Below are 25,540 nucleotides of genomic sequence, written 5' to 3' on the forward strand. Positions count from 1 at the left end.
ATGCAAGTCCCACTGAAGCTAATGAGAGTCACACAAGAAAATGGTTGTTCTCTTGCACGGCCAAGAAATGTCACCGATTATAATCATGCCTACTACATTTATTTTTTATGTTTGAGTGCTGAACTTCTTCCAATGAGTTCACAGTGTTGTGTCGGTCCTCTCTCAATTTTATCCTCACAACAACCCTGTAAGATAGGGTAGACAGAGGGAAGATGACTGACCTAACCTCAGCTAGTACACTTCATGGCTGTGTTGGAGTATCTGAACTCAGATATACAACACACTGTTCACAAGACTACCGCTACCTCTCAGTACTTTACAAGGCAGCAATATTTGATTGTATGCATGGCATGATTAATTAAAACTTACAAATTTCCAGAAGCCTTTTTTTTTTGCTCCCTGAAACCTTGCCTGTCATTCTTAATACAATCTTAATACACTATTTCTGTTTTGTTTCAAATATTTTGTTTCACAAAGATGAGGTTATTGCTAAAAAGCTTTCCTAACAGTAGTTATTAAAAATAGCTAACAAAACACTTAAGGGCCAGTGGTGAGATGACCCCCTTGCTAAATCTGAGCTGACCAATTGGTTAATTTTCTTTTTAAGTGCTTGTGTTGAAAAGCAACTGTTCTTCCAAGAAAGCACTGGCTGTTTCCAGGATACTTACACACGCACAATGACTCATGATGGAATAGATTCAGTAAACATACAGCTGTACTGAACACGAGCTAAGCCCCATTCAAGGCCAGGAAAGAAAACGAGCACAAATAAATATTAAGGAGGTAAAAAGGAGAGGGAGGGAGGTAGAAGGTGGTGGGGGGGGGAGGCAGATAAAAACACAAACAGGCTCTGCCCCAGCAGCTGATGTGGCTTGCCTCAGTACTCTTCGCCATAGCTTTGTGAAGACAGATGACATTCAATTCTATGTGTAATGCAAAATAGACAATAACTGCTGAAACTTGAGCCAGCTGCCAGGTGTAAAAAAAGAGAGAGAGAGAGAGGGCAAAAAGAAAAGAAAAGATGATAAATCCATAAATTAATGAAAGACATCTGCTCAGGAACATAAAAGATCAGAGAAACTGTGTACTGCAGCTGAACCTAAAACAGTGTTCAAACAACATGAGAATCCGAGTGTTATCTGTTTACAAAGCATAATGCAGCCCTGCTTAATACAACAGCAGAAAACGAGATGTAAGGAACAGGAAGTGGAGTGATGACAAAGGAAAAGAAGCATTATTATATGGAGTTTTTCAGCTCACATTTTCCATATATAGGAATACAATATAGTTGATCCCTTCTGATTTGAGATATTTGGGGGGTGGAGCATAGGGGTCTGACAGCTGGATTTTATCTGGCCTGGAAATATCCTTGTCAGATCATATGAAGATGTCTTATTTTGATCCTTTCCCTTTGAAATCCTATTATGGCCTCTTGTGTTTGTTTGTTTGTTTGTACCATAGCCCAGAGTACCTACCAAATGAAGAGGTATGTGTGGATGTGGGTGTGCACATGCGCATGTGTGTGAGAGAGAATCTTATGAGCAGACTGGTGCTTCCAGTACACATTACTGGCTTTCATTCATATATCCCCAGATTTATAGAAATCGTGTTGCATATATTTATTGGGATTAATAATGCGACACCATGCTGAACTGAAGCTACCCAGTTTAATAAAACAACAGGGTGTGTGCATGTGCATGTGTGAGAGAGAGATAGCAGGCTTGTATTTGTTGCAAGTGGTTTCATTTTGGCCAGAGAGAATAACTCTGATCAAAATCCTGTCATTCATGGAGTGTTGTTTGTCCATACTGTTACCTCTGAAGCAGTGTCAGCTTGGACAAGAATGATCTCTCGGACTTCAAAAAAGTTTTTTTGTGTGTGAGTTTTATAAAACTACCTTTCTGAAGAGAAAAAGATGATTGCCTTCACCTGGGAAGATAATCTTCATCAATTACAACAAGAAACCAAAAAAGGAGAAAAAAGAAAAAGCCCACAATCTAATGTTTTGTTTCAATATTCTCTATGCAAATGCCCTGAAGCTGAACAAGGCTATTTTTCTTGAGATGCAAAGAGGGTTGCCTGACAAGGAAGATCATGGAAAAAAACAATTGGCTGTCTGTTTCTTTTGCAATTTGAATAAAAACTTAAAATATTTGATTAAACTTATTTACTTTGCAAAGATATACAATGCATTCATGAACAAGGCAGGGACTCATGATGCAGGTGCATCTTCTCATCTTGTTTAATGCAGCATAGAAACATTAACTCTCTCCCTTCGCCCTCACACAAGGAGGATAATGGTTAGATGCCTTTTTACAGCAACAGCAAGAAGTATTTGGGAACCAAAGCAAAACAAAATAAAAACCAGGAAGGGCTCTTGCTACCAAAACCTGAACTTGGCTGTTATCTGCAAGGCTTATGCTCTTATCCTGGATGGATTCTCCAAGGAAACAGATGTTGCTTTCTGTTCCAAAGGGAAGAAGGACGGCTGCGTTTAAGAAAGATTCTTTATATATGAATATTCAGCCATGTGAAATAAAGAGGAACAAAAACAAAAACCTGGTCGAGAACAAACAGACCTTCGCATGCCTCTCTCTCCTTTAGTTTTGCGTACGATGAATTCCAGATAACATAGACAGCTGCTAGAAAATAAGTATGGTTGCATAGTCTAGACGTAATGGTGGCCCCCGGTGGAAATGCAATAGCTTTTTAAATATATTTGCAATCAGCACCAACTGGGGGTCTACAGCATGCTCTGCTGAATAAAGTCTGTGGGCTGCTACAGACATCATGTCTGTTTGTTTAACTTATATTGTACCTACAGGCCCAGTGAATGGTCTGGGAAGCGCCAGTTCCTGTGATCATGGTGAAGTGCAGGAGATTAGCACTTGGATGCGTGGCAACTGGGAATCCCATGTAAGCTGCTCCAACTGAGTCCTTTTGGTGACTACAGAAAGTAAAAAAAAGAGAACTTTCTGTGTTACCATTTGCCAACTTCCCATCAGCTGTGTTTAGCTGGGACTGATGAGAGTTGCAGTCCAACACATACAGAGGACATTAGGTTGGCAAAGGCTGCTATAAAGCAGCCCTGCACGATGTGTGACCTATCAGGCTGAATAGAGTGCATCAGCTATGTGTTTGGGTCAGCTAGCTGTCAAACACCCTGTTTGGGCAATCCCAGGCAGGCAGCAAAATGGGGAAGCTATCAAGACCCTGGCATGACACCAGGTAAGCAGGGGTGTTGTCTGGGGTTGTGAGGGATTGTAGACCTATTACCTTTTCTTGAGAGTAGGATCTCAGCCAGTTTCCTATGCCAATGAGCATGAAAAGGGAGTGTATTAACCACTGGGAAGAGTCCTTGTCCTTTTGGGCTGATTGGAGTCAATCAGAGCAAAAGGAAGTGAGTCAGCCACTGAGAAGACTCTTCTCAGCAGCTAACACAGCCTTCTCTTTCATGCTGATTGGCTCCTAGGGATACCTGCTGCAGTGGAGTGTGGATTCACGAGACGACAGGAAGAACAAGGGAGACAAAAGAAAATGGAAAAGGGGACGTGGCTGTGATGGGGGTGTGGCATGACTATCAAGAAGGGACCCTGCACTTCTGAATTTACCACTACACTACTGCAGGTAAGACTCATTATGAAGGACTGTCACAAAACTTTTCATTTCCATAACCAAGCTCACAAAGTCTTCTGCATCATTCCTACCCTAAACATGTTGGCTATATCAGCAGGGCAGTCCTGTCCATGTGCCATATTTGAGAATATGAACACATGGATGGTTAAGGGGGGCATTGTGCCCTTAACTTTGCCTCTACCAATGTGTTGCACTTAACAGGGTGCTCTTAAAATATCAACAGAGCTTCTGCATGGGCAGCTTCTCTGCACACAGACTCTGTTCCGATTCAGATCCAATATATTCCCAGATATATCACATGAATGGGGCTTTTGTGATGTCAAGAAGAGATGCAACAGATGGGGAAATATAACCCATATTAAAATATGATTTCACAAATTAATTTCAGAGCTGTAACAGTGACATGAGGAAAGGGAAAATACTGAACATCTCAAGTCCCCCAAAAGTTTCATGTTATGAAAATGTGAGAAAGACAAAGTACGTACTTAAGACTGTCCACTGCTGATGTGGCATAGTGGCTAAGAACTACATCAAGGTATGATCACAGAAGGCTATATTAACAGTTTATATATTTCAGACTGGGGCAGGGAATCTTTTCAGTCTCACAGCTTGGAAAACTAAAGGGATAACAGAATGATTGGGAAACTTTCTGGGGGCCACATGCCAGAAGGAAAAGTAGATGTGGCAAAAGATGCAACTCTTACCTTGTACAGTAGGCTACATTCCAGCCATGGAAAAGACAGAAGTTTCTACACTTCCACCTCTCCAACCTCCATCCAGGCAGGCCAGAGGCAACATCGTCGTTTGACAGATTCCAGCCAGGAAAAGTGCTTGAGCAGTCTGGTGAGGGCTGTGGCCTGCTTGGGCATGTAGCCTGGGGGGAAGGTGTTTCAAGGGCCAAACAGAGAGGCGTGGAGGGCTGCACAAGGCCCCACCGGCCTGAGTTTCCCACCTCTTATAGATGAATTTTGATATGCTCACTTCCATCCCTACAATGGGTGTTTCCCCTTGGTATGGCTGATTCCCAGAACAGGATGGCTCCTGTGAATGGATTCCTATTGTAAGCAATATAGGGAAACATGCTGTGTGAACAGTATATGGGCAATTCACAGTCCACTGCGCCATCAAGGAGCAGGCACCAGGCAGGTACAGGGATCATCAAGCACCAGGTTGGGGAAGGCTGGTTTAGAAAGTCTTGCCCATCATCTTTCCTACACTTCCCTAATCATTAAGTCAGGACCAGCTTTGGAATGACAGGGGTAGTTCACACTGGGTAATGCCTATCAATAACTCCTATGATATGTAGAAATGAGTTATGTGGGTAGTTTAAAACCAAGATGTTGGATAAGACATTCTAAACCATTCTTCCCCAGTAGTCGTGCTGGATGAGGCTGGTGGATGCTGGTATCTTCCAGATATGGGAGCTGTAGTCCAGAACATTCAGAGGGCACCATATTGGGAGATGCTATTCTAAACACTCCTATTTCACCTTTAAGCTAATCACAGATCTCAGGACTGCCTTTCAGAATCTACATCAGTTTTCCCCAACCATTGGGTCCCCAGATGTTGTTGGACTACAACTCCCATCAGCCCCAGCCAGCATGGTCAATGGACAGGAATTATGGGAACTGTAGTCCAGCAACATCTGGGGACCCAAAGGTTGGGAAAGGCTGATCTACATGTTCTAGATAAGAAACTGGTTCAGTCTCTCTGTCCAGTTCTCTACATTACCCTTGAGGTTTCCATGCTAATTGCCATTTGAGGCAGTTTCAATACAGAATGACCCTAGCTCAGTATTCATACCCCAAATACAAGATGACATTCAAAGAAGGCAGCAAAGGTGACATTTCTTGCCATCCAAAGTTCTGTTAAACCAGTGCACTAATGTTGAAAGGTTTCATGGACCAAATCCTGCAATTCTTGGGACACACAAGTAACTTGAGCTGTGAAAGCAAGGTAAAAGGACTTGTAGAGTCAGGATCTCAGTCCCTGCTATCAATTGTCTAGTACAAAACTTTTTTAAAAAATCATGATTATTAAAACTTTGGGAAAAAATCAATTTGGAAGCAAACTACATTTATAACTATTCTGACTCTACCAAATGATTCTGCCAAAAAGTGTATATAACACATCTATAGACTGTGTTCTGCAGATTCCACCACCAATCTTGGGTAGATGACAATAGCTATGCCAGTACTGCTATTTTTCGCAGGGATGGAGATAGTTATCCATTCATGATAGATTCCTTTCCAAGTTGGTAAAGCCAGCCATGGTTTATGGTTCTCTTTTGTGCAACTGTATTCTGCAGTGGACTCACTATGAAAAAAACATCAGTTCATCCTTTCTTTCAGTTCCTCTGTTGAGGGTTGGACAGCTTTTATGCGGCTTCCTATAAAATAAGGCATACACTCTGCAGGAGACAGCTGACGGTAGGGGTAGGCTGCACTTTTTAAAACAAACAAACAAACCAATAGGACTAAAGTCATAATCCTAAAACACTTCCTGGGAAGCAGGTCCCATTGAACTCTAAAGATATTTCTTTTAAGTAAGCATTCATAAGATTGGTAAGTCAGTAACTGAAAGCCATTATGAAAATGCATGCATCTTTCTTATATTAAAGAAGAAAGCAGCGTCCTCCCCCACAAAGACAAAGATTCTTAATGCTTTAAAATTATGGGTGCTTTTTTTTAAAGGGTGGAGGAAAAGAAGAAGACATGCCCTATAAGATTAATCCAGCTGAAGTCTTATATCTAATTATACTCTCAAGCTTTGCCAAATGATTTGCTTTTTGTATGTCAGGACAAAAGATTTCTGTGTATGGCTGAGCAGAGGTTAACCATGCATACCCAGCAGCTGCACAAGAACAGAGAACAGGACTCCAATCAGAACGGGAGGGGGGGAAGGAAGAGGACTTGATGTAGCTTAAATACAGCACTACCTGTATCTTTATCTTCTTTTGTGTTCATTTTGCTTACCCACTTGAGAAAACAAGTTGGGAGATGTTCTTTGGGAGAGATGCAGCAAAGGTACTGTTAAAATGCAAGATTCGCTAGGATTGTTTTAGAAAATAATATATTTTCGATAGATCTGAAAATATTTTTTTCTCCACCTCAAATTTTCAGAGGTCTTCTTTATAAGGTTCTGAATATCGGAAATCAGTTTTAAAAATGCATCAATTTGAAATGTACCTAGTTTTAAGATTAGGAAATATTGTTTCAGCTTTAATTTGAAAGTTTTGCTTTAAAAAGAAAAACCCCTCATTTACAGTGCAGTCTTGTATATGTCCGCTCAGAAGAAAGGTTTGTTGAGTTCAATGGGACTTACTCCTAGCTAAGTGTGTATAGGACAGCATTACATATCTAAGGCTGCAAAACACCACCAATCACAAACACAGCTGCAATCTCTGTCTGCTAGTGACCACTGGAACTTGGGAAATAGTTTGAGAAGGAACATCCCTATCAGTATGGCTAAGATATTTTGATGCTGGCAGAGAAAAGGAAGGGAACTGGAAAATTCTCAAGAACTGAATTGTACAGTGGTGGATACTGTTTACAATAAAAAGACAATACAGCAGCAGGCTGTATGGAAAATTTCCTACATCTCTGCTGTTGGTGACTACATTAACTAGTACAGGAGCAACTTAGATATCCATAGAGCCACTTACAAATAAAAGTTCCACACTGTTGGACAATTCACACAGGCAACTGAGGTTTATCATGTGTTTGAGCTTATTCAACATGAAAGATTGCCTCCCTTTGTCAAAAGTTGGATTCACATGATAGGAAACTTCTATCCATGAGACTGATCTGTGAAGCCAACAGCTGCAATCAGAGCCTAATTGGGTTAGGAGAAGGTTGGGATATGGCTGTCATCAGAGTCAAGTGGACTCTCTGCTTCATCATGGGCCACTCAATGCACCCCCCCATTTGCCCCCTTATGATGCCTGTGGACAGAAACACCTTCAAAATTAATTTTAAAAAAACAGCCTATGTTCTGCCTCAGAGATCATGTATAAAGTTTGATGGATTGGGGTAGAATCTTGGAAAGCGGGACTATTTCCCCTCTTTCCCAAATTTGGGTCTGCTTTAATGGCTTTGGTTACAGTTATGAGATGACCCTGTCCCCCAGAAATATTATTATTATTATTATTATTATTATTATTATTGCATCTAGGAATTGGAACTTTATCCTTCTCTATTCAGATTAAAAGCAAATATTTTTACGTAAGATAAACTTTAGAAGATAATCCATTTAAAATATCACTGAAAAATGTGTTACTTGTTCACAGGAGGACCAGATTTGCACAAGTACAGTTTACTATCAGTACAGGATTTCCCTGCTTATTGACAAATTCCAGGTTTAGAAGCATGGGACAGCATGTATATGACAATTCCCTCCTCCCTGCTCCTCAGTTACCCATTACCAAACAAAAGAAAACCAATCATGCAAAATATGGGCTTTGTATTGTAAAGGATATTGCACTCCCCGAGTAAGGTGAAATTTCCGAAATATCTTGTAGGTCACCGCACTCGGACTTGATGAGGGATATAGAGAGGCTTTCAGCAGTGCTGGGAGGGTGTGCTGGTGAACAGGGGTGATGGTTCATGTGGTGCGATGACATCTTGGTCCTCAGACTTGTGGTCTCCCTTGTTAAATCTAAGGATTCTGGGGAAGCTCTGTCTTTCCCTGGAAAGGAGGCAGAAGGAGCACCTAAGGGATTCTGAAATGGGTATGCCATAAGGGGTAGTGGAAAGGGATGACGGAAAGAAGATGAAGTGAAGCCTGTGGTAGCAGACAGCGGAGACTGATGGAGAGCAGGATGATGGCTGCCAGGTGGAGGGGCAGAGGCAGACTGGTCGGATGAGTTTTTGCGGACAACTAAAGGCAGTGCTTCTGTTTGGTCTGTGGAATTAGGCAGCGGCACGTTGCCAAAGGTGTCCAGCGGGTTTGGAATGATGACATCACCAAAGCACTGGAGGCGCTGGTTGGCTGTGTGGAAGTTGTGGTTCTCCCCATTCACAGCAAATCTTGCCTGGGGCATCTGGAGAGGTGGGAAGACCTGAGGAAGTTGGCGGGCGGGTTTAGAAGAGAAAACCTTGACCACAGTGTCCACAACCTGAGACATGGCAGTGTTCAGTTCCTGCTTCAAAGTCTCAGCTAGGTGTTTGCCTTCTGGGTGAAAAGAGTGTGGCCCGTGATCTTTTTCTTTGGGGCCTTCTTTCCTGGGCTTGTTTTCAGCTATCTCCTGTTCCCTGATCAGGGCTCGTGCACGATCTATGAATTGCCCTGGATCCAACTCACACATTTCATGATCTGATCTGCCCATAGAATCCCTCACTCTGGCATCCAGCATTTCTGAGCGCAGGCTATCTTCAGACAAGTTGCCAGCATCTTCATCGTTTTCAGAATCTGTGCTGTCATAGATTTGGTAGAACTTTTCCTGCAGCTGGCGCAGCTGTTTCTGCATGTCCTCCAGCTGCTGTTTCAGCTGTCTGCGCTCCTCTCGCTTCTGCTCTTTCCTAGCTGAAACCAGCTGCTGGAAGCTTTGCTGCTGCTGCTGCGGCAGCTTTTGCTTGCGTTTATTTTCTCGGTAACTTTCTCGGGGACTCACAGACTGTGGAGCCATCTCTCTTTCATTTTCATTGCCCCGTAATGCCACACTTGGGGAATGGCTCATCCCCCGAATGATATTCTCAACCCGGGCACGCTTAGCTCTCAGGTGTTCATCGCATAACCGATCCATATCAAACTGGCTCATTGTAGGCCTGCCAAAAGGCGAAAGACACTCTTGGGGGCTGTCTCTTGAAGAGTTGCTGCACACATCCTCCTGATGTACTTCTGAGCCTGTGCTGGAAAGACCACTGGCTTGAAAACTGGGCTCGGTGCCACCATTTTTGTTCATGTTATTTTTCAACAGCTGGGAAATTATGGTTGCTCCTGGAAAAGGCATCATGGCATCTTCATATGAGTTCGCCCTCTTCAGCAGCTTGCGGAGCACGTTTGACTTCTCCCCATCTGCATGCTGCACCACTGAATACTCAACATCCTGCTCTGAACCTTGGGGATTCATGGCACTAAAAAATGATGCTCTTGCCTTTGCAAAAAATGCAGATGCTGTCCCTACCGTCCTTTTCACTCCAATGTCAACTCTTCTTCTCTTGGTTTGCCTGCTTAAGAGGGCTGTGCTGTCATGGTCAGGCATCACTGAACTGTTATTGTGCCATCTTCAAAAGCTTGTCAGCTGGGCACAGCTCAAGAATCCTGGGACCCTGGCCAACAGAACAAAAGGACTGATGAATCATTTTCTTTAAATTTCTCCAAATTTCCTGACCTCAATCCTGAATCAAATACAAAATGCATAGGCTCTGGGATTTATGGCACATTACAATTATTGTATTTTATTATGCACTCTGCTTGAAATGAAACATTTTAAATATTTCTGCTCCACTGGTTTAAGATGGATTAAGATTTAAAAAGAGAGAGAAAGGAGAGAGAAAACTGCTTAAGCACCAGTAATATATGATTCTCTTTCACAAATGCCTAAAATGATACTGTTTATCTTCAGAAGAAACAGTAGATTAGAAGAACACAGAACTGAAAACCAATTGATTACATTTAGGGTATTGAGATACATGTTACAAAAGAAGATGAAAATAGGTCTTATTGCTAAACAAGACAGCAATATCAAATTTGAACTAAAAAAATCAATTTCATTGCAAGAAGAGTGACAGCAGTTTTAAGGCTAAAGTCAAAATCAGAATTTATTTTTTTTACAAGGATTTTGGTACATATAAAAATGACACGCTGAATCCTTGGATTGCCCAAAATCTCAGAAATGGTTTATAGAAACTACTTGTTTAGGGGAGAAATTGCATTTTGCTTTTAATGTTAAATATTCAAAAATACAGCTAATCAATTTAAAGAAAATAGTTTCTATATTCCCCAGCCTATACAGTTACTGAAAATGTGTCATTTTATAACAACCCCATATGTTGTCCTAAAGGGTGGGGGAAAGGGGAGGACTGTCACCTTTGATGACTGGAGCATTTCACATTTCATAAGCTATGATATATGGCATCCAGTTGTTTGGGTAAGCAGAAACAAGGCATTTTCAGCACTGTGACACTTTCCTTTAGAACACCTTCCAAAGATAATATCTCAGGTGACTAGTGAAACCATTCTTACATATAACATTTTGCCTACACAGAACCTTATTTCCTGTAAAACACACACACAAACACACAGAGCAAGACTGAAAGAAAAATATGAAGAGATGAAAGAAAGCAACATCAATCAACAGCGTGAGAAAGGAAGATATCTTCTCTTTTATAGGAACCAACCATTGTTTCCTAGGAATACAGTATAAAAAAAGAAGGCAGATAACACATTTCCTTGCATTTTATAAAAAGGGCGCTTGACATCATTTGTGACTTATTAACTAGTGATGCTAAACTCACATTGCACATGAGGCATTACAGACTTCTTCCGGTGCCTTCATGTTGAAAGCTATACCAAGTTAAAATTATTGTTTTCCCCATACTGTGTTTATCTAATATTAAACTTCACGTTTGCTTAACAGAGCACAGTTTTCACAATAACAGGGTCTCCTGCCAAAGGCAGCATGCAGACTTTTTGGAGCTGCTCCCATCTGTTTCGGTTCACCTGTAAAAACATCTACGTGCTCCCTAAGACTGCATCTGTGGCTAGTTTTTAAAGAATGACTACCCATGCAAATAAGCATAATTTCAGCATGAAATAATCTGTACAATCCAGTGTGCAGCCTGTGCTTGTAAGTTCAGTAGCAGCAGGAAATAAATATTTTTAAAGAACAAAAATCACGGTTCTTGTTTTTGTCATCCGAAGGCTGGGCACCCATCCCTCAACTAGTTTGGACATACTAAAAAAACTCTTAAGAGAATTTTATTTCTGTGCAAGTTACAGGATGCTCATCTACATTTCTTGCAGTTTGAATGCAAGAGAGGCTAAAGTATAGGTTTCCTTTCAAGGAAATTGTGAAGCTAGAATCACAAGGTAAAAGTATTGTTTGTACTTTTAGGCAAAAATTCCACTAAAAATTCCACACACACAGAAGATGTGAAAAAACAACCAAACAAAAAACGGATTAAACTGTTGGTCTGGCATATCTGATCAAATAAACCAGGTTTGCCACAGCCATCTTATCCACATGCACAAAAAACCAAAAAACAAATATCTCTTCCTGAGATGAAATAAATTAATCTCCTATCACACGATAGAATTCAGTTTATCTAAAGGCCTAGGAGACAAAGTTTAGCTTTGGATAATCAAAAGTTTAGGTAAAAACAGGAGGCTTTTTAAATACTGAGTTGCAATTTCTATGGAAGAAGTTCACCATGAATTTGGTTAAGCCAGGAGATTCAGATAACCGAAGTTCTGATAATAGGCAGCAATGGTCTTATTGTTCTGCTTACTCCATGTGATTGTGGAGCCAATTCAGATCCTTTGTGGAGTAGGCAGATGTCGTTCCTTTCTTGGTTATTCACTATTCCATGTATTCCAACAGGAGCAAAAATTCAGCTTAGCAGCTCAGGGCCTCGTTTCCTCCTTAGGTTAAGTGTAATTGAATGACCACTTTCAGAAACATGAAGGGCAAAAATGTGCAGTGCTGAAAGTCCTTTGAATGGACAAGATCCACCGCATCAACAGATCAAAATGTCTCACCGTGGCTAGCTCTACCTATCCTCCTAGTGCTTCATCAATATAAGCCTCACTGTAGTGAAAGAGAGGTTTTCCTGGGGGAGACGGGAGACTGTGAGAAGTAGAATGGGGTTGAGCATTTGCAACATTAATGCAAGTGTTTTCACTTAAGGTTGCAGCAAAATGCCAGGGGGTTGAGTTGTTACCTTTCTCTATAAATCAGATAATAGTGTTTCGCTTGGAAATCAAACCATTTGGTAGCAATTTCAGTTGTGATTTGACTTTGTATGTTTCAATTAATGTACATTCAACTAGCCCCCAAACCCAATCACAGGGTTCCACAAAAAGAAAACTTTTTCTTTGCTTCTTTCCTGCCAGACACTGGGGAAGAGCTGTAGCTCAGTGGTAGAGCACATGTTGTGCATGCTGAAGGTCCCAGATTCAGTCCCTGGTGTCTTCCAGGTAGGGCTGGGAATGACCCCTGCCTAAAACACTGGAGCGCCTCTGACAGTCAGTGTTGACAATACTGAACCAATGGTCTGCATTGGTTCAAGGCAGCATCCTAGGTTACTATGAAAGAGAGAGGCCTAGTGCACATGTGAAGCATGTGAATCATAGATCCGCTATCAGGAAATCCATTTTCACCTCTCATATCCCTTCTAACTAATACTTCTACTATGGTTCTGCCAGCAGGAGGGAAGGCCACACTGTCTCAACGGAGACAGCAAGCCTCAGGAGTGACTGCTCATGAATGGCACAATTAGTCCTTGACTCACCACTCTCTCCCTGGGACTCTACCCCTTGCTCCCATTGACCCTCTGAGCTAATGCCCATCTTTACTATACTCCTCCTTAGACTGCAGAGTTTCTGGCTTTCCATTTTAAGCCTAAATAACGAGAAATGTTTTATTGCAGCCAAAGAATGCCACTGGTTCAACCTCTTGGTTTCAAAAATGCCAACATGAATCGACATCCTGAGAGAAACAGAATCCTGCATCCAGCAGAATGTGAGAGTCTGAGTCAGCAAGAGTACACACATTCGATATGATGAAATCTTTCCTATTAGATATGCGGGGGGGGGGATATGAGGAAGGATGAACCGGGGATAGGCTTATAGACTGTGCTCCTTTCGAATTGAAATGGGGAAGGAAATTGCTTTGATTTCAACAGATTTCTGTTTTGGAATACACCATCAATGAAGATCTAGAAATCATTAGAATTCTAAATTTGTTAATGATTTACATAAATGTGGTTGATTGGTGTAATAGTTTGAATGCAATACACCTTACAAATTACTCTGCACTTGGTGTGGCTTCCATTGTTTGAGCCTTCAACATATGCAGGGCTTGGTCAAGGCTCTGTTTTTCAAAGGCACTGAACGTCTTGAGCCAAAGAACACCTCTTCTCCGATTCCGTGACCTGCAGCATGTCCTGAACTCTGTTCTCCTCTAGCAATGTCCCATGCAGTAGCTCACACCTTGCCGACCAATAATTGGTATTCTCCTCCACTTCACCACCATCTCTAACATTCAAAAATGCTATACTGAGAACATATGGGCAGTATAGCAAATATATGAGTTAGTTTACAAAAATCTGCAGAGAGGATGAGGTGCCCACAAGTACAAATGCTTGGAAACCGTGTATCTAATATGAAGGCATTCAAATCCTTAGCTGTTCATGTTAGTTAGCTTAGATGTATAACATAGAAATGTTTAGAAAGGCTCAAAAAAAAGTTGCTGGGCTTGTGGCAAAGTAATTGCCTTGGACAGTGTAGACTAAAATGCTTTCCCATATGGCTAAAGTGGATTGATTCAGGAAAAGCGAATGATCAAATTAGTAGGTGCAACTAAAGTTGGGCAACATTTTTACTTTGGTAGAAGAAATTGATCACTTTGAGAGCAGCATTTATTATCTGATGTGATTTCTCAATCAAAGCTGCCATGAAAACTAGCCAATGAAAAATCGGAATGAAGAATCAATCTGCAATGTTCAAAACTGTTCATTCTTTTTTTACAGAACCCAATTATTCTCCTCATTCCATTGTCCACAGGCTTGTATTCATATCCCATGTGCAACTAAAAAATTGTAATGAAACTGTCTATTTGTGGAAATCCATCATAATTAAAGTGTTCTAACTGTACAGGGCTTAGGTAGAATAGATTAAGGAACATGAGAACTGACAGTGGTACACACAAGTTGTTAAATGCAGAGATCATTACATTGTACAGACCCACTTGGAAATTAAAGTCACTTTACTGCACTCCTGAGAAATGGAGAGGAGTGGGAATATGTAACATCAATATTCCTGCAATGGCGAAGTTTTCAGTACATGCAAGATAGATGATATACACTCTTATCAAGCACTCCATCTTTTTTAAAAATGTTGTGAAGGAATTTAAGAGCATACGTAGTGGATATTTCTAGCACTGATTCCTCCTTTTTAGCTTCGTTTAAATTAAGGCATTATCTAAAATAAAACAAGGAGCAGTATACATGCCCATCTTTAGTTAAAGAAAGAAATTAGACTACTCTTTAGCATCATGGGCACATGGGGACCAATCTGGCAAGCTGCTGTGAGGTAGTTAGCATTCTCACTCCTCCATAACATAGAAAGTACAAAGTGTCTTGATGACTATAAGGAGTTGGGTATCTTATTGCTTTGTTGGCTTTTTAAAAAATTGGGGGGAAGCTATCCTATATAAATGCATCTGCAGGTTACACTAGATAGATCAGCCATTTGTATAAGCAATACACAAAAGGCACAAATGTGCCAGCATATTCTCCATACAAACCAGTGTTTCAAGGTATCATTAGAAAAAAGAGCACACCAGGAAAATCAATGCTTGAACAATCACATTATTCCCACTATAGGCTCATCATAGACTTTCTTCACACACACACACACACACACACACACACACACACACACACACACACACACACACACACACACACACACACACACACACACAAAGTATAGAAACTCCAACCAGAATATTGAGTGAAATCACCCACAAAGCACACTTTAAGGAATCACTCAAGCATTTTGTAAAGGAGCACAATTAAGGTATCCATCATCTGACACTTTTGTACACTGAAAAGTGCTGCAGAAACCATCAATAGTAATGTCCGATAATCTGAAAGATACCGATTTAATTTTGAGCTAATCATTAAAATAAACCTCCAATGGTAACAGACGAGCCTCCTTTCAGTGTTGAACTATAGCAAAGTTACATATTAGATCATTTCATTGAATGTGTGAGGTGATACATAACCCTAATTGTCAGCAAAATATGAACTATATGGCTTTAACAGCAACAACAACAAAAGTTCAACTCTTTCAAATATTTGGACTCACATTTTCACTTTGTGGAGTTCTAACAAGCACTTTTGATCAGCTAGAGGTGAGCTTTAGAAGAAAAAGCAGGCAAAATAAAATGGTAGAGGCCTCGCAGGATGTAACCTATGAAATACTGGGTTCAGATTTAGCAAATGAAATGATCATCTAAGACACAAAAAGCATGTGTACACATGCAAATTCATTTGCAAACAACGAGATGAATTTTAAAACTTGTCAAACCTACCAAGGCGATAGTAGCAAGCACCAAACAACAGTGCTCCATTTTTAATCTAATAGTTCAACGGCTATGTTTCACATCCCCCTCCACTAATCTAATAGACAACACTAACTTGGAACAAATTACAGACTCTCATATGTATGCATGCAGACTGTCATCCTCTATGCATGCATATACAAATGCAAACTGCAAACCCACAACTTTGGAGACATGCACTTGTGGGAAGGCAAGGTAGGGAGAGAATGATAAAAATCAAATATGGGCATTTCATCTTTCATACACTAGAATGTAATAATATCCAACAGCCTGTTCACAATTTTTCTTCCAATACTCAAAATACCAACCATATATTTTCTTTCTATTTTGAGGCTGTTCAGTCTTGCCTTCCCCATGATCATGGCTCAAACTACATCTATTCTGTTCTCTAATGGAGATGGAAAAGGCATCACCAAGGTTCGAGACCTATGACCAAATCCTAAACCCATAGAAATAAGCCCCACATAGTTCAATGGGAGTTGTTCCCAGGTAAGCTTGCAGCCTTCGGTCACAGTTCTGTATGCACTCGCTTTAAAGTAAGCCTCGCCGAATTTCGAGGGGCTCATTTCTGAGTAAACACGGGTAAGAATGGACTGAAGTTAGTCTTAGGATCATACGGGTTCCTTACGTTTTAGAAAGGTTCTTCCTCAACAAAGGATGCTACTTTAGGTTGCAACCCTGCACCCGCTTCCTTGGAACCAAGCCCCATTGAAGACAATGGGACTTATTCCTCAGTAGACATGTGCAGGATCGAACTGTTAAAACGCTCTCTCTGAGACGACCTTTCTGTTTTCATGGTGAGCCCCATCGAGCCCCATTTCACAAAATCTCCAAGTAATCAGGCAGATGAGAGGCATGGCATGCGCCTGCCAGTTCATAAAAACAGATGCCAACTTTCCCCCCACGCCGCCCTCCCCATACGCTCCTCCAAACGTCTCAGAAGAGCTCCCAGTTCCACACACCCACACCCAGTCCCTTACTCAGCAAGACCCATCTCCTGACAAAGCGCCATAAATTCATAAACAGTCGTTGTGCTGAGCATCAACAGAGAGAGAGAGAGAGAGAGAGAGAAACTTGCACCTGTCTTTCTTGACACAACACACCTGTCTGGCACTGCCCATGCGCACTTCGAGCGAAGCGCCCCTCGCACAATTTCAAGAGCTTTGCCAAAGCAGAGGCGAAGAAAGAGAAGCGCACGGACAGCCTCTTCTCCCCCGCCCTCCCGCCGCCGCCAGCCCGCCCTTGTTAGAAGAGGCCACCGGGGGCTTTTACAACCGCTTTATAGCCAAAACTGCTGTTCGATCGCTGCTTTACAACTGGTTACTCTCTTTCCCTCGTATGAAGATCGCCAGACACCCCTCGCTTCTCTCCCCCCCCCGCTCCCGCCAGCGTCTACACCTGCCGGGCATTATTTCTTTTAAGACACAGCCTTCCATTCTAGAGAGCACTTTTTGCAACTCTCGCTCTCTTTTTGTGCTCCGAACTTAAGCACGCACGCACACAGGCGCGCGCAATCGTCCGACCCAGGCACTGTCTGCAACAGGAAAGCGAGATCGTCGAGGGTGGTCGGGAGGTAAGGCGAGAAGAGCTTTGCCAGACTGAGTTTGCGCTCGAAGTGCATCTAATCCCACCAACTCGCCCGAAAAGCCCTTAAGAAAGACGGCGGCGACGGGGGTGGTAGCGGGGAGATGTCCCGCTACGAGGCTTCTCCGTGTGGCAAAGATTTCTCCTCCTTGCTCCCCCTCTTCAAAGCTAACGTTCAAACACACCCGCCGGCCCAGCCTGCACTCTTCCGCGATCCGCTCGCTCTGAAGCGCTTCAGCTCAAGTTCAATGGGGCGACACTAGAGCAAACCGGGCTGCGGGTTGAGGGAGAACGTGCTACAGAGGCGACTCCTCATTCAGAAAGAAGCACTCATACCACGCACACACAGACGCGTGGCAGAGCCAGAGAGGCAGGCTGGTCATCAACTTCCAGCGCCTCTCCAGAAAAACCAAGCACACAAAAAACTCCCGAAGAGGATCTCCTAAGCACGCGCGGAGCTCTGCTTCGGAGAGCGCAGTTCCAACCCCGCTACTAACCCATGTTCCCACGACCCCTAAATCCCTTCCATACATTTTCTTGGAACTTCCAACGCCCACAGGAGAGCTCGCTTCCAACGAAAAGTGAGTCAAGTGGCAACCTAGCCCTAATAACCTGACCCCTTAAAAAAAACCCTTCTAGCTCATCCTTGCCGTCCACCACTCATTCGTAGGGCTCGGTCCACCCCCCCCCCCAAATCCCAGAAGTATTCAAACACTCTTGCATTTTCCCCCTCCCCCTCCCTTATAAATCTTCTCCTTCCGCGTATTTATAACTGGGGAGGGGGGACAGGAGAAGGTCAGGGACATGCAAATGATAAGCAAATCGATAAAAAGAAAGGCAGCGATTAATACACAAGACAAAGGAGAAAGACCAGACCAGGAGTTTAGAGAGGGAAAGGGTTGCAGGGAGGGGGGCGGCGAGGGGATGGAAGAGGAGGAAGGAAGCCTCAGGAAAGGCACTCATACAAAGGCAAACCATTTCCCCATTTTTTAAGATTCTTAATTAAAAAATCAATTAAAAAAAAAGACGGGAAGAGGAGAGAGCAGAAGAGAGGCAATCATGGAAAAGAAAAAAAACATTCCCAACATCAGACATTGTCCTTTCCAACTGGACAAACTATTGTGATGACTCCACGGAAGCTTGAGAGTTTGGAGGGGATTTTTTCTTCTTCAAAAAATCAAAAATGTTACCGGTGTATTTTATTAGTCTAGCGGCATTACTCTCATGTCGAAACCTCATATTTTTGGGGGGGGAGGGGCGGGAAGAAGAGAGTGGTACAGGAAATCAGCAAGAATGAGAGTTCTGGAAAAGGTTCCCCTCGGAGGGGAAAATAAAATTAAAAAATAACAGCACACACACTCACATACATCCCGGCCCAACTAGATCCAGTATTTCAAACAAGCCCGTGTCAGTGTTCAGAAGAGGATGACTCCCGCCCCCCCATTAAAAAAAAGAGAGAGAAGGGAGACGGATACTTACTCAGTTGCAAAGACGATGAAATTGAGCCCCCCTCTCTCTCTCCCCCCTCCCTCTCTCTTTTCCCCTGCTGGCTGGATAGAAGGAGAGAGAGAGAGAGACAGGAGACGAGAGAGGGGAACGCACGCACGCTCGCACAAATACACAGACAGTCTCGATGTTTTGCTGCTGCTGAATATTGTAATTGGCCAAGGGAGGGTGAAAGCGAGCGTGCCAGTGTGTATATGCGCGCGTGTGTATGTCTGTGTGGGTGCGAGAGAGAGCGAGAACGAGCGAAGGTGCCGGAGAGAAAGCGAGAGGGAGAACAGAGAGAGCGAGAGGGGGGAGGAGGAGGAGGACCCAGCTCTTCTGCGCCGCTCTTCTCTCCCAGGCTGTAATTGTCTATTATTTCTGCAGGCAGCAGAGCAGCCTCGCTCAGCTGAGGGCTCCGCACCACAACAAGATTTACTTTAAGACACAGCTGAAGGAAACAGGAAGACTACACGTCACGGTCTGAGTGACGTGCGCCAGGCCCAGCGCCCAATCGGGAGGCTCCTTCGGATTCAGGGGGGTTAGTGAGCGGAGAACTTGGGAGGAAAGAGAGACGCGGGGGGGGGGAATGGATGAGGGAGGAGAAGAGGAGGAGAAAGTGGATGTCTCCCCCGCTTACTCCCCCCACCTCGCCATCCCCTTTCTCCACCCCTCACCCATATCACTGCTGATGGGAAGGAGACTTTATCACCAAATTTGGGGGAGGGCGCATTGGGCAAGCCATCTGTGCCCGGTTCGGAGTTCAGCCTTGTCCGGTGGGATCAGTTACTGTACTTAAAAGTCTGGGGGTTTTTGGTCTGGCTACGATGTTGCCAGCAGCGGCAAGAGAAGAAAGGCACAACGGTGCGCCTGATCAAAAGCAAGTGGGAAGCATCCACGCACATTTATCTGGTCATCAGAGATAATTGGGGGGGGGGGAGAAAATTGTTGTAGTCCCGACTGTATGCTAGTCCTCGGAGATGATCGGAGTCCCATTGAGCATTATAGGACATTCCGAAGCGAGAGTGCTCAGGATCGCAGGCTAATTATAAGTAAACCATCCGCACATAGAATGCAGCAATGGGCGCAAAGGCGCGCGCCTGTAACGCTGCTTGTCGATGTGCACACTGTAGTGGCAAAGATATCCCCAAACTCAGTTTACCGCATCGTTAGGTTGACGGGGCCTTCATTTCCTTTTCACTAACACTGTGGCAGAGGGACAGCCCGATCCACGAGCCAGTGAAGCCGAAATATTCGGATTTAAACTCGCTCCCTTTCCTTTGACTGCCATTGCTTCAGTTTAGCTTGGTGGTGGATTGGACTGCAGGCAATGGCATGGGTTGTGAGGACAGAGGGAGAGGTGGCACTGAATAAGCTGCCCTGGTGAAAACCAAGGTGCTCTCATTCCATCCATTCCAGGCAGTCATGATTGGGAATGGGCTAGGAACTGGTTCTCAGTCTTTCACAGACCCTTAAACTATAGAATTAGGGGCATCAAAAAGGTCAATTTTAATCACGGTACATACTCTCTCTCTCTCTCTCTCTCTCTCTCTCTCTCTCTCCCACGCACGCACGCACGCACGCACGCACACCTTTAGATTAGACCCAATAACTCCAATGTCGGGACCGCTTAAAAGCTCAGAAGGCACAAGTGGCTGTCTTAAAATAAGTTAATTTTTTTCTTTTGCAGACCCCCTCAAACCCTTAAAATTCAAATTCACTCGGTACTGAATTAAAGAAGTTCAGCCATCGGTTGTTGTTTTTCCCGCCCTCAGGGGAGACACAACAAGACAAGCGGGGGAGGATCCAGTCGGAGTCTTGAAGTAAAAGCAGGGCGATTGCTCCGAACCTGCCTCGTATCTTTACAATCTCCTGTTTGTTATAAGGACGCAGACACAACAGGAAGCGTTCACCCAAAGTTCAGATCAGCCTAACTGTATCAATAGTCTATACTAGTCATCAAACCAAGAGCCTTACGTTAAACCCTGCTTTCAATCGAGGGGGGGTAGAGGTATCATGATCACTTTTCAATGTCTCTGGAAGTAATCAGATGATCAGGGAGTTTTTTAAAAAAAACTCTGATAGGTGGTTGAGATTTACGATGCGTGCGTCCCCAAATAAACTCACACCACTCTCCTCAGACTTGTTCTTTTCTTTTCCCTCTTCGAAAAGCAGAATACTGATGGTAACTTTATTATTATTATTATTATTATTATTATTATTATTATTATTATTATTATTATATTTAGGGTTAGATCGGGCAGATCAGCTTTCTAGGAAATTTAAAAAAAAACCAGAGCAGGCAAGTTAAACCGCTTTGAGGCGCGGCGCTTGTCAGATGTGCGCAAATAAAATAAAATACCAGGCATACCTTTATTTCGAACAGGTAACTGTGTAAAATATTTAAAATACAGATTAAAAAAAATCCTAACCTTTTCTGTACTAGTTATGGCATCTGTAAGAAAGATGCCGATGCACAGGTATGTCATTATTATCATTTTAGTTTAATTATTACAGAGAACGCGCAGGATTCTGATGACTCCAGCGACCCGCGTTAGCTTGAATGGATAGCAGGGTTCTAGAATCTTGGCGTTCCCCTTCTGGTCGTTCTGTAACTTTTATTCTGGAATGGGGGGAGAGCTCCCCGGGAGGGCTCCCCCTCTCCATCCCTTTCTCTCCCATCCCGATTCCCTACCCAGCTTCAGAAAAGCTTGCAAACTGCTATTATAATAGACTGGCACCCTAAGGGAAAAGCAGAGGACAATTAAAAAAAACCCACAACTGACCAGAAACTCGAATCTGAGAGCACCTTTTTGAAAGGGAAAAAAAAAAAAGCAAGGAGAGAAAGACTACCGAAGCAAATGTGACAGCCCACTGCATGACAGAGGAGAGAGTATCGACGTGTTGCTGGGGTCCATCGTACTGAACACTTCTTGAAGGCAATAGCCCCTTCCGGCTCCATCAAGCCGGCTCCCTTCTCTCTTTACACCCAGCCCTTCCATTGTCCGGTTACTTCGGAGGGGCACCGAAATGGGGGGGGGGTTAGAGGGAGAAAGAGAAACTCTCCCATTGAAATGGTCCACGCCCCCTTCCTGCCTACTGCTAACTTCTAGGCTGCTGTACTTCATTTGGGGAGGTATTATTTTGGTGGTCACTTATCCCCCCCCCGGTCGTTTTTCCGAGATTTGCTACGCGAAGGAGAGCAGCCACCTCGATCCACGGGGCGCATGGATTCCAGCTGGAGTGCGACCCGTCAGGAGTCTCTCCCCCCCCCCAATACACTTGGTTCAAATCTCTCCCCCCCCCCCCTCTCTCTCTTCCCGTCTCCTCCCTGGAGAAAAACTCCTGAATATCTGATGCGACTTCCCCATCTGTTTCCTAATCTGTGAGGTGAGGCAGAAGAGTCAGGAGGCGAGAAAAAACCCCCACAGTGGTGGAAGTAGAATCGATCCTCACTTTCCACTGGGGCGTATCCCCCATCCCACTTCCTACTCCTTATCTTCTTAGAAAAGAGGAAATCAACGTTTTTAGTACCTCTTGGAGAGACTGTCATAAAAAAATAAAATAACCATTTAAAAAACAGGCCCTTGGTCTTTGAACTCGGCAAGTTGTTCTTGAGGAAGTAACTTCTGCTTTTTCCGTTCCCCCCCCCCCTTTAAAAAAATATATCGCCCTTACCTTTGATTCCAGAGTTCTTCTCGGACTTCTGGCTCCAGATAATTTAGCCCCCATGCGCGCGCCTGGCCGATTTTATAACTTGCGAAAGGCTCGACGGCTTCGGGGTGTTGGTTTTTCTCCACCACTCCCTCGATGATTTTTTTGGGGGTAAATCTCCTGTTTGTAAAACAACAACATAAAAGTCAGGCCCGGCTCCCCTGGCTGCTTGGTGGCCTTTGTGTCAAACTGAGAAGCGGGCAGCCCCCATTTAACGTGCAGCCTGTCAGGGGTTACTCCCCATTTGTTTCTTCAAACCCAATGGTTGCCCCACAGCGGAGCAGCTCGGGGCATCCTCGTCCCCTAAGCGAAATTATTTAGACCACACGATCGGCAATGTCAGTGGCAGCTGCGAGAAGGAATTCCCTAACGGGAACCCAACTGCTTTGCTCTGACCTCTCTGAAGTGCGCTGTTTGTTTAACCGACGGCTGCAGTCTAAACAGAAAAAAAGAGCTAACTTACATCGAAGCCAAGTTGGGCTCCGCGTTTAATACTGCGCACCAAAAGTTTCTCGCCGTCTCTTCTCGCCCTCCTCGTTTCCCCCTCCCCAAACTCCCGTCATTGCCCACTGAATATAACCACAATAACTTGCAATGGTCGGTAGATAATTTAAAAAAGACAAAAACCGTGCAAGTTCTTTGCGCGTATTCTAGACGAATAACCCCGCGACCCACCTCCGGTGCAACTGACCACGTGGTTCTCTTTTTATCCGGCTCTATATGGTGCAAAAGAATGCAGCATTTCTACTTTTATAGCAATTTTTCCTTTATAAACAACAGATGGAAATATATATTTTCCCTTCATTATTCTGGGAGTTAACTGGTCCCGGTATTATCTTATGATCCTCTCCACAAAGTTTATCAGTATTGCCCATTTTGCAGATGGGGGAAACTAAGGCTGAAAAAGACTGAGTTGCCCAAGCTCATGGCAGAGTGATCACCTCTGCCTTGCCATCTCGTGGCAGGGCATGATGGGTCAACATTCAACAGGTGCTGCTTTTCTATCACTGCTAGGAAATGCTTTGCTGTGAACTGAATTTGTTGAATTTCTGCCTGCTGTGCTGCTTTCAAAGGTGCAGGAGGCACCCTGGGTGGGGAGAGGGAGGAGGGGGCTAATCCTAAATTATAAAAAGCATCTGTAGCTGAAAAGGGATTCCTATGCCACACTGTGTTCCTATGCCACACTGCTCTTTTTGGGGGGGGATGTGGAAAAAGAAGAATGTTTTTGAATGTTACAATGCAACAGCAACTCACAATTGATTGGTACTCGAGATCTAGCCAGTACTGGCTTTGCCTCAGGCAACCAAACTTTCCAAAAATCAAGACATTAACAGATGGTGGCAACCACATGGAGAGATGATGTTGCTTAGAGAGAATCTAGTCATTTCACTCAAGCCGATAAAGAGTGAATCCCAGAAGGACACCATGTATTCTGAAGAGTTCTGCACTTGGCCCATCCTTATCGCTCTCCCTTCTGCTCCTGTTTCATTAGCTTTATTTTTTTTTGAGAAATTCAATTTTTTAATTAAAAAAAAGCTTCCTGAGAAGGATGGTGGACCACCAAGTGTTTGTGTAGCATTAAGGATGCTCAAAGATCTCTCTTTGTGCTGCTGAAAAGATCTATCTAAATATGAACAAATCAACAGATTTTTAAAAAGAGAAAGAAAGGGTTAAAAAAGGAGGTGATGTTCCATCAAAAAGGCCAGGAAATGAATACAAACTATTGCTAATAATATTGCTCAGGAGCTGGGATAGAATTGTTGCATCCCAAGGAAAATAAAAACAATGCTCCTTAAAGCCATGGTTTGCCAGTGTACATGAATTTGCGCGGTACAATGTAATTTGCTGGGGCTATGTGAACTTGATCTGTGTCTAGTTCACTGATCCACCTGGTTGTTGGAGAAAAGAGTTATTTTGTAACTCTGAAACTGATCACAAACCTTAGATCTGGAAAGCGTTGAGATTAGGATAATAAACCCTTGTTTGACTTCACTGTTGGAATTATTTCCCATGTTTCATTACCACCTGTAATGAGGAAGGATCACAAGGACTTTCTAAAGGGAAACCTACCTATAGAGAAAACTACCTGAGAGTTGTTAAAAAACCCACAACTTTACTGAACGTGAAGGACAATAAGCTGAACAGATATTTAATGTCCAGGCGGCTAACGCATTCTATGGCCATATCTCTATTATAAACTTAAAAATACCCTGTAAACCAATTTTTCTGTCATGGCTTTTCCCAAAGGATCCTGGGAACTGTAGTGTGGTGAGGGTGCAGAGAAATCTCTCCATGAGATTGCTAACCCCCTTACAGAACGGTAGTTTGTAAGGATCCTTTTGGGGTATAGAAAGAATAACTATTATACGAGTTGAAGGCTATGCTGGGGATATACTTTCTCTTTTTGTACATGAAACCAACTTTTGCTTTCTAATGTTCTGTGAACGAATTACTTTAGTTTTTATTTTCTGACTAGTGAACAGTTTTCTGTAGCCAAATGTGTACCACCTGAAAATCCTGAAAACCTTTTTCAGCCTGAGGACTACATTTCCATTTGGGAATCGCATGCCTGCCCATTTTCACACTCAAAAAAGGTGCAAAGCAGGGTTGATGAGGGATGTGGCCTGTGGAGAGTCCCAAGGGCCAGATAGGGAGGCCTAGGGGCCTCATTTGGCCCCTGTGCCTCAGGTTCCCTATTCCTGCTAATAGATATAGAAGTAGATATAGATATATTCTCTAGTTTGTGTCTCTTTCTTTGCTTTTAAAGTATTGTCTCCAATAATTGGCCACTTTGGATCATTTACTGTAGAATCAGCCCAGACTGGCCCAAGA

The 25,540-nt window shown here is 43.3% G+C and overlaps 1 protein-coding gene across 10 annotated transcripts in view; it reads right to left on the minus strand.

Annotated features, from left to right (window-relative positions):
• PROX1 (prospero homeobox 1) overlaps positions 1–23,110 on the minus strand; it is an 88,170-nt gene extending 65,060 nt beyond the window's left edge. For 4 of the 10 annotated variants that reach the window (XM_061625228.1, XM_061625227.1, XM_061625226.1 and 1 more), the window contains exons 1-2: positions 22,673–23,110; positions 8,112–9,905 (exon numbers count right to left, since the gene is read on the minus strand). In XM_061625228.1, coding sequence (XP_061481212.1) covers positions 8,112–9,838 — 1,727 coding nt within the window. In that variant the 5' untranslated portion in view covers positions 9,839–9,905; positions 22,673–23,110. Of the gene's footprint in view, positions 1–8,111; positions 9,906–10,665; positions 10,899–12,086; positions 12,637–15,669; positions 15,886–17,028; positions 17,048–18,040; positions 18,060–18,988; positions 19,412–22,672 lie in introns of those variants that run through there. The other 6 variants (XM_061625219.1, XM_061625223.1, XM_061625224.1 and 3 more) reach the window with 6 other exon arrangements.
• Between the last annotated feature and the right edge of the window lie 2,430 nt (positions 23,111–25,540).

The sequence above is a fragment of the Rhineura floridana genome, chromosome 4 (assembly GCF_030035675.1).
Source record: "Rhineura floridana isolate rRhiFlo1 chromosome 4, rRhiFlo1.hap2, whole genome shotgun sequence".
In the NCBI taxonomy this organism is placed as follows: domain Eukaryota; kingdom Metazoa; phylum Chordata; class Lepidosauria; order Squamata; family Rhineuridae; genus Rhineura; species Rhineura floridana.